We start from the raw sequence: 9,887 nt of genomic DNA on the forward strand, positions 1-9,887 counted from the left end.
CAACAGAAAGCCACGTGACATGCCATTATCAAGAACGTTTTTACTCACAACCCATAAATAATTATTATTTATGTTATTTGCATAATAAACATTAAAAAAAATTAAAAAACAAAACAAAAAAACTGTTATATATTTAAAACCTCATAAATATGCCTACCATTTTGAGGAACATGAATAAACATTACAAAATTCCGTGAAACTACATATTTTTTTGCATTTTTTTCTAATCGTAATAAAAGTAAAGCTAAGCAAAACTGCTCGATTATTTAAAAAAAAATCTGTACACGTTTTCACACAAATTATGAACAGTTGTTAATATTCCAACAATAATAATTACAGACAAACATATAGCGACTGAAAATTGTTGAAGTTTTTATTATTATTTATGTGTTATTTCTTGGTTGTTTTTGTTGTACTATGTTCATTTTGTTCTTAGGATACTGGTTTATTGTATGCATGCTTTGTTTTGCCCATTTCTTGTGTTTTTGTTTATATATGTGTGTTGTTTGGGGATAATTGTTTTATGTTTATCTATGTGGTGTTTTATCTATTTCTTTATTTGTTTAGGTCTTGCTTGTTGATTGAGATTATTTATCTCTTGGCTGTTTGCATGTTTATAAGCTTCAGTATTTGACTAAGTACATTTTTTAAGTATTTGTTTGGGCTTATTAGTTGCTTGATAATTGTAATATGTACGATTAGGTTATTTTGTTTTTTCTTAGGATGTTGGGTTATATACGTGTGCCTTGTTTGTCTAGTTTTTAGTTTCTGTGTTCATTTAAAAATATTTTTGTTGTTATTATTAAATTATAATTATTATTAAATATTTTATTTATTCATTTTTAAAAAATATGTGAATTGATTTGAGATTATGTATTTGTTTGTTTGCATTTATTAGTTGCTTCATAACAAATGCTGTTTTGTCCATTACAGTTTGTAGTCCAATCGAAGTCACGATAGTTCAACTGGTAGAGCAGCGGCGTATTTAGCCAAAGATCGTGGGTTAGAATCCTGCTCGTGGCACTGACTTTTTTTATCTCGACCTTTCATAAATATTAATTAATTGTATGTTTTGTGTTCATTTTGCTTTTTTTTGTTGGTTAAATATGCATGCTTTGTTTTTATATGTATGTATTGTTTTCTCTTTGTGGTTGTTTGTCTACATTTCTATGCAGATTTGAGATTATTTATGCATTTCTTGGATGTATGTGTGTTTGTTAGTTGCTTGGTAAATATATGTTCTTTATTTTCTTATGTATTATTTGTTTATTTTGTAATTATCTTTCATTGTTTATTTATCATATGAATGTCTTGTTAGTCTACTCTTTGATTTTCTCTTTATATGAGTTTGTTGATTTAAAATTATTTGATTGTTTTGTGTTTATTTATGTATTTTTTGGGTGGTTGTTTATATGTGTTCATTTTTTTCTGTTGACTTATTATGCATGCATTGGTTTGTCTATTTCTTGGTTTTTATTTAAATACGTTTGGAGATGATTTAATTTTATTACATTTATATGTGTGTGTTGTTTTATCTTCTTATTTGACTGTGTTTGGGCATTTATTTGAGATTATTGATTTAATTAAATTAATTTATTTTGTTTCTGTGTATTAATGGCTTTTAATGTATGTGTTGTTTTGTTTATTTTGCATTTTTCTTTGGTTATTCGTTTTTTATATGTGTGCCTTGTTTGTCTACTTTTTAGTTTTTTGTTTATGTGTCTTGTTTTTTAAATAATTTAATGGTTCAGTGCTTGTTTGGGTAGTTATTGAATGCTTGTTGTTGTGTGTGTCAATTTGTGATTACTTGGGTTGTTGGTTGTTTATTTGTGTATTTCTTGGGTTGTTGGTTTATGCATATTTATTTATTTGTATTTTAAAATGTTAAATGAGTTGTTTTTAGAATTTTCAAACAATACAATGTTTTCTAAATTTTAATTGTAATACCTAATGATCAGTGTAGAAATAAATATTTATGGAGACCAATTTTTATTATCAAAATAATATTATACAATTTTTTTTTTTTTTTTTTTTTTTGGGGGGGGGTTAAAATTAATCAAATTATGCCCCTGTGGAATGTATTATTCATTTTTGAAAAACGGGTAAGGCATGCCTGACCCAATTTTCATGCCAACGAACTTTTTGAAAGTTCTCAATGTTCTTTTGTAAATCTGGGCGGCCGTTGTCAGGGAAGTTAGAGAACCAATCTAGCAACTGGTTCGTGAGTTCGTGTTGGTCCTTGAAAACGTAGCCGTTTTCCCCGTGCCTTACAAGTTCGCTTACACTTAACAGACAGAAAGAAAAATTGAATACAAAATTCTCAAAAGGGTTTAAATAATTATAATACCAATTAAAGTCCATTGCGAGAACAGGAAGACTACAACCGTACATGTCAACCACTTTCATCGGAAGGTCCACACCACTCGAAGACGTGTGAAGACTAACACCAAGATCTGCACTACCTAAATGAAAAAGTGAATCAATTTTATGGATGATATTAATTTAAAACAATATATAAATGAAGTTTGATATTTTTACAGTCTGTTTTATGTTCACGTACATGCATGTTTGAATTGAAAAATTATACAATCCTAACAATTCACTAATTTCGTGGTCAGCTTGACCAATTAATACATTACAATTAATTAAGGTTTTTAGTTGAGATGAAAAAAAGTTAATGGCACGAGCGGGATTCGAACCCACGATCTTCGGCTAGATACGCCGCTGCTCTACCACTTGAGAGCTGTCGTGACCTCGATCCACTCGGACATCAACTTCCTATCTCAACCCCACCTGATGAGTTTTCCCTCCTTTTTGCCATTTTTTAAATGACGTGTAATCGGATTGGATTCTCAACGACAAATGAAATGGCCACGGAGAGCATTAGTGGTGTTCTTCATTTGAATTCATTAAATATGCGTATCTAGCTGAAGATCGTGGGTTCGAATCCCGCTCGTGCCATTAACTTTTTTTCATCTCAACTAAAAACCTTAATTAATTGTAATCCTAACAATCTTGATTTTATTAAATCTACTAATGTTACTATTAATTTACCAAGGAGTAAAGGATAATCTTCATCTTCAAGCCAAGGAGTAAGTATTTTAACCCTATTCCATTCTGTTCCTTGTATTATTTCTGTATAATATTCTTTCAACGGCCCTCTTCCTGTTATGACGCAGAACAGAACCGGCAGACTTTCCCTCTCAGATTTATCATACTCTGTAAAAACAAATTTAATTAAGCTTGATTCTCTAATAATCCTGATCTGTATATTTTCAATGCTTTTTGGTAATGAATATCTAAAATTTCCATAATTTCTCAATAAAACAAAGACATTGAAAGAGAACAATGCTGAAATATAACATTATAAACTTTACAAAAGGACATGATTGATAAAATAACACGGAGCAACCACTGAAGATGGTGAAGTTTTGAAATGTGTTTGTAAGACTCGGCGAGAACCAGGATGATCGAAGACAAATAAAATACCTATAAGTGCTGACAGTAGGATGTTGAAATCTTCATCTTCCGTCCAGCTCGTGCTTGATACAAGAAGGCCAGGACGATCAGGCTGCAATCTTGTTTCTCCGTTGATAATTTCTGTAAAAGCTGTTTTATGAAGAGGCCCTCCGAGGACGGGGTAGCACTGAGCCAGGCGAGTGAATAAACGGTGTTTCTCTTCAACCGTAGCCCTCCTGAAATGTTCTGGCGCTCTGTCGTACAAAACGTCCGCCCTGATTGAAAATTGAAAGTTAGAACACCATACAAATCTTTTTATTAATTATTTTCCTTACTCGATTGCCCATCGGTTCTTTAGATCGTTTTTCATCGCACTTGTTACACAAAAATTAGCATGAGCTTTCTTTCCAAAAAAGGATTCAAACCAATAAGAAATTTGAACTAGCGGCGACCCTTCTCCTAGTGTAAGTGCCATTATCGAATAAGCATAGTTATGCCAGTCGATTATAAATTTACATCTTGCTACTAAACAATAAAACCAAACAATGGCAAAGACTGGGAGTGCAGGAGGTGTCTCCGTTAGCACATAATGAGGCCTTCTGTTAAACAGTAGGCAACACAATAATGTCAAGCTCTGCCAAATCACTTTAAAACCATAGGCTAAAATCCTGGGGAAATCTAAAACAAAAATAAAATAAGACAATTACATGGATTTAGACTTAAACTCTTTGTTTTGCACATATTTCAAAGGCAAATAACACATTTCAATGTTAAAACATCTTAAGAACTTCAAAAATCTGAAATTAATTAACTTTCTAAAACAAATTTTATTTGCTCATACTGGCAATATTCATTAGTAAGTTTATTTCGAGAATGAAACTTATTTTGTATAACATAGCAAAAATATTTTACTAATACTGTTTGAATTTTTGTTTTTAAATTTTCATTGTACATAGTTTGAACTTTTAACAAAGTACCACAGTTTACCCAGCTGTAAATTATAGAGAACTTAAGATAATTTCAGGCTTATAAATTAAGCTTTTTTGCCAATTGGTCTCTTCTAAATTTATAAATCTAATCAATCAATCAAAATCTTATAGCATTTACATCTTTTTTGTATTTTGGACGAATAGTTGGGCTACCAGGATAAATAAAAATGCGGGGTCGTAAATTTTTGGTTTAAAAATGTTTAGATAAAGTGTTTTGGTCAGAAAACTCTTGTAATTTCTATTAAGATTTTGTTATATATTTGTGATAATTTTTTATGTTTTTTCCGTGTCAATTGAAGTACATTTCCCCTTCGTCATAATCATCTTGACGAGTTTTCAAAAATTTTGCTTTTAGAATTTTTAGAAAGCAGTAACTTTTATGAGTTTCAATTATCTTTTGAGATCTTAGGTTCAACTTTCCATATATTCCATTATTTCTTATTTTTTTAAGGCCAAATTGTGACAGATTTTCTTTGAATGATTACACTTCTGATGGTAGGCGTTGGTCTGTAAGACGGTGAACACGTTGAAAGTTCCTCATTACAGATGGCACACACACTGTTGCTCTATGGAGCCTTCTTGGCTCCATTTTTGCAAGCTTGCAACATGTGTGCCCTCCCCCCTCTGTGTCGGTGTTCTTCCAGCAAAGAAAACCATTTTCAAAGGGGGTTGGGACTAAATTTCCTGATAGTTCATCTATACCATACAAGGATGGTTCAGAAGAAGAGAAATCACAGAAAAACAGACTTGCAAGCCTCCGTATAACGCGAGCGATGAGAACATGTCCCACAGTCGGTTAAAATGACCTCAAGAAGATCCAATACATCAATTTAATGTCCCACAGTTCGTATGGAGAAGTTATTGGGATTTATCCCCCTACACCACATGATAATTAGGACATCACAGAAAATTATTATTAGTATTATTAAAGAGAAATATCCAACAAGAATAAAACTAAAATGGAGATATAGCTACAGGCCATCCAATATTCATGGCTTCGAGAGATGACATGAACAGGATGTTTGAATTTAATCAAAACTTTCAAATAAGCATAGGTACCAAAAAAGAATGGGAAAGAGAGAAAAACACCTCCTTTAAAATGGCACCATCTGTTGGTACACAGATGGATCTAGAACAAAAGAAGGTACGGGGCAGGAGTATTCGGTCTTGGAGCCAAATACTCAGAACCCATGGGAAAATACACCAGAAGATGAGGTCTATTAGGTAATTTGAATAAAGGGTAGAAAAACAAGAACATAGCTATCATGTCAGATAACCAAGAAGCCATCAAAGCACAAAGCATTAATTCAAAGATGATGTTGAACTGCAAAACCAAACTAAACACATTAGGTAAGCAGAACAAAGTCAGCCTTTGCTGGGTCCCAAGATATGTGGGAGTAGTAGGCAACAAGAAAGCGGACACCCCTTCAAGAAAAGAGGCAGCTATACTGTTAAAAGGACCCGAACCCTTCTGTGGCACAGGAACCCACTCTATCAATGAGTACCTCAGGCAGAAGGATAAAAAGAAAATGAGGGAACAATGGAACTCACTCATTGGACATAAATAATCCAAGAACCTCCTAACAAATGTTGGAAGGAAATAAGTAACAGAATGCATCAAAGAAAGTAGGAAAAAACTGTGAATCCTAACAGGATTTTTAACAGGACACTGCAAAATAAGACATTTAAAGCAGGGCATAAACCAACATGTGCAGAGTCTGAAAAGACAGAGGAGACACCAACTCACCAATCAACAAACCGTGGTGTTACACTTACCCGCTTTGGGACATACAATGCAACCGCAGAAGAAATCCAATCACTGAAACCAGGCTACTAATCAAATTCTTTGATGAATTAGGACTCACCAGTGTGCTATAAGCACAGAACAGGGTATACAATAGCTCTTAAACAGCACAGTATAAAATACACCCTGATAAATCATCTACATCTACCATACCGCTCATGCTTCCTACGAAGAATCTGAAAGTTAACCCTGTCAAAAGCTTTGGATGTCATAGCGTAAAATCTATCGCCCAATTCGAGTTTTTTGTTAATAAAATCGTTGTAAAGAAGTTGGCTGAAGTAAAAGCGCTCCTTGACAAAACTATGCTGCTCAGGAATGATGATATGTTTAAAAGTATCATTCAAAAGGTCAGCAAAAAAGGGTCAAGAATCTTAGCAATAATTAAACATTTAACAACTGGTAATTAAGCAATTAATAAGTTAATAAGAAGATTGGCATAACCCAGCATGTGCAGATTCTGCAAAGAAGCAGAGGAGATACACACCTATTAACAAATTGTGGTGCTACATTTGCCCGCAGGAGGAAGTGTTTTGACGTCCAATGAGTGTAGAAAAAATTCAACCACAGAAACCATGCCTAATAACCAAGTTCCTTGATGAACTACGACTCACCAGTGTGCTATAAGGGGATACAATAGCTCTTAAATTATAAAATACACCCTGACTAATCATCTACATCTACCATACAGGCTTCCTGAGAAGAATCCAAAAGTTAACCCCGTCAAAAGCCTGTCATAACATGAACACTGTGGCCCAATTTGAGATTTTTATTAATAAAATCATTGTAAAGAAGTTGGCTGAGATAAAGCGCTCCTTGACAAAACTGGTGCTTAGGAATGATGATATGTTTGAAAGTATCATTCTAAAGGTCAGCAATAAAAGTATGAAGAAACTTAGCGATAATCGAACATTTAGCAACTAATAATTAAGTATTTAATTAATAAGTTTATTAATGTTTCGTGAGATTTATTCTTCAGGCTGCAAAGTATCTGTAGTTTGGTTTCCAATTATTTGGTCTGTCTGATAGGTCTCGGCTTTTCAATATCTTCAATGAAAGGTCTGTGATCAAATTTAAAAATTTATTGTTTATAAAAGATGTTAGTAGAAGCCTTTAAAGATTTTTAAAAATGAGGTTCTTTAGCTGGAAAAATGCAAGAGTTCTGGAACCTTGCTCCTTACAAGATATCTGCAAGTATTACTTTGAAGGCCTGCGGTTCGGTTTCAGCCTGCGGTTCTACCACATAAATTTTTATGATCTGGCATTACAAAACAGATTTTCAGCCTGACAGTACAGTTTTCTTTGTTATGATTGATTTTGACTTTTTTTTAGGACTGTTGACAAATGTCACATGTCCATGTAAAACACAGGAGGCAGGTTGTGAGACTCACATTTATTTAAGTCAGGAACTGATGGTAGATATTTCAGGTTGACGTTTTTGTGGTCTGTCAGTGCCTTTTTTGGCTTGGCACCTTTATAGGCGACAACGTCGACATGGAAACCTTCACGTGCCAGGGAAATGCAATGGTACTGGAACCTCGGACTCCTGCCAAGATCGGAAAGCCCGACGATGCAGACGTTCTGTGACATTTCCACTCCTAGCCTCGACGATCAAAAAAACCCAACGATCAGGATTGATCATCTGCTAATGATAACATCTATCTCACGTAGAAAAAAACGGATTAGACAAAAACAAATCCACCAAGGCAAGATATTTAAACGACAAAACATTCACAGATAACGATTTGTTTACTCTGCAGTACCCTGTATAGTGACGTATTCATGAGACACGTACTAACTTCCCCTTGACAATGACGTCTTTATTGGAGAATTGAATTTTATTGATTTCATAAACAGACCTATTTACAAAAATATAAAAAATATATATTCATACGAGATATGTATAATAAAAAAATTTATATAATAAATCCTGAGAGGTTTTTTTGACTAACCTTTGAAAGGGTAGTATCCTGATGAGTTTGGTGCTTTTCTGGTACCTGCGGATTTCTTTAAGGGTAACGGCTTCTTGACTCCTCCGGTCCTTGTGGCTGAATTTCTGGACATTGGTGGTCAATTCCAGAGGATTTATGTGCTGTCTGCTTAGTATGTGCCACTGAGTATGGTCGTCCTTAGAGAAATCCGTTGATACCAGAAGAGCATTGAGCTCCTCAGAAGTTGGTCAAAGAAATCACCCAGGATTTCAAAACCAACTTGCGTTTCCAAAGCTGAGCCTTTATAGCTCTAAAAGAAACTTCAGAAGCCTACCGGTTAATTTTAGAAGGCATGCAGTTCAGATCTCAGCTTTTCTGCTGCAAAGTCTGACTTTTTAAGATTGTATGAATAGTTGACTTTTTAGATGGTTTGTAAGTTTACAGGGCCGTATGACAAGTTCTGAATTTTCGAATATTATAATCAGTGATTTTTTTAACCAAATTTGAAAGTTCTGAGGTCAACAAGATCTCAACTTATCTGCTGTCTGCTTAGTGTGTGCAATTTTGAGCAAATGGCCTGAAACCGTTGCGCTGAGAGAAATTCATAGATACGAAAAGAGTTGAGCTCCTCATCAGGAAACTCCCCTCCCAGGTGTCCAGAGAAATCATCCAGGATATCAAAACTAACTTGTGTTTCTAAAGCTTAGCCTTTATAGCTCTACAAGAAGCTTCTGAAGCCTACTGGGTAGGTCTTTTTGAAGACACAAACTTCGGATCTTAGCTTTTCTGCAGCAAAGTCTGACTTTTTAAGATTGTATGAATAGTTGACTTTTTAGATGGTTTGTAAGTTTACAGGGCCGTATGACAAGTTCTGAATTTTCGAATATTATAATCAGTGATTTTTTTAACCAAATTTGAAAGTTCTGAGGTCAACCAGATCTCAGCTTATCTGCTGTCTGCTTAGTGTGTGCAATTTTGAGCAAATGGCCTGAAACCGTTGCCCTGAGAGAAATCCATAGATACCAAAAGAGCAGGAAACTGCCCTCCCAGGTGTCCAGAGAAATCACCCAAGATATCAAAAACAACTTGTGTTTCCAAAGCTTAGCCTTTATAGCTCTACAAGAAGCTTCTGAAGCCTACTGGGTAGGTCTTTTTGAAGACACAAACTTCAGATCTTAGCTTTTCTGCTGTAAGATCTTAAAATTTTTAAAATTTTATGAGTAGTTGACTTTTTAGAAGGTTTGAAAGTTTGCTGGCTCTTACAATATGTTCTGAACTTTTGAGTATTCTTATAATTGACTTTTCTACAAGATTTGCAAGTTCTGAGGTCATCCAGATCTCAGTTTATCTGCTGTTAGAGCTGCTTAGTAGATGCCATTATTTAAGTAGCACAAGGCTCGCCAAGAAACTTCTGAATCCTACTTGGTAAGTCTGTTTTGAAGACACGAACTTCTACGCCATCCACACCAAGAGGTCAGCAACATGTATATAATAAAACTTTATAAAAACACAAAAAAAAAACATTAATTCAAAACCAGTGAAACTCACATATGACAATTATATATGACATGGTGGACAATTATATCAATTTAATATTATGCAATATATACCAAAAATTTAATTTCATTTCACTATTACAAAGAAAAATATGAAATTAATAATTATGAAATATAATAAATTAATGCATAATAAATATATAATTATAAT

General features: G+C 33.9%; 1 protein-coding gene across 1 annotated transcript; it reads right to left on the reverse strand.

The window, feature by feature from the left end:
* Window positions 1–2,017: 2,017 nt before the first annotated feature.
* On the reverse strand, window positions 2,018–8,016 carry LOC106663230 (chitobiosyldiphosphodolichol beta-mannosyltransferase). Its single transcript, XM_014387904.2, has 6 exons — window positions 7,641–8,016; window positions 3,795–4,137; window positions 3,490–3,734; window positions 3,055–3,219; window positions 2,348–2,462; window positions 2,018–2,284 (listed from the first exon to the last, which is right to left on the reverse strand). The coding sequence occupies exons 1-6, from the start codon at window positions 7,837–7,839 to the stop codon at window positions 2,086–2,088; spliced, it is 1,266 nt and encodes a 421-aa protein (XP_014243390.1). The 5' UTR covers window positions 7,840–8,016; the 3' UTR covers window positions 2,018–2,085.
* Between the last annotated feature and the right edge of the window lie 1,871 nt (window positions 8,017–9,887).

Source organism: Cimex lectularius, unplaced genomic scaffold (genome assembly GCF_000648675.2).
Source record: "Cimex lectularius strain Harlan isolate CLEC.00 unplaced genomic scaffold, Clec_2.1 scaffold131, whole genome shotgun sequence".
Taxonomy (NCBI): domain Eukaryota; kingdom Metazoa; phylum Arthropoda; class Insecta; order Hemiptera; family Cimicidae; genus Cimex; species Cimex lectularius.

Bases quoted from the DNA above. Each gene is read 5' to 3' on its own strand.
- LOC106663230 (XM_014387904.2), bottom strand. From the start codon at position 7,839: ATGTCACAGAACGTCTGCATCGTCGGGCTTTCCGATCTTGGCAGGAGT. The intron at 4,138-7,640 runs GTGAGTCTCACA...TTTTTGTTTTAG, and splicing joins AGTTCCTGACTTAAATAAAT to ATTTCCCCAGGATTTTAGCC. The intron at 3,220-3,489 runs GTATTTTATTTG...TTGTTTTTACAG, and splicing joins CCTACTGTCAGCACTTATAG to AGTATGATAAATCTGAGAGG.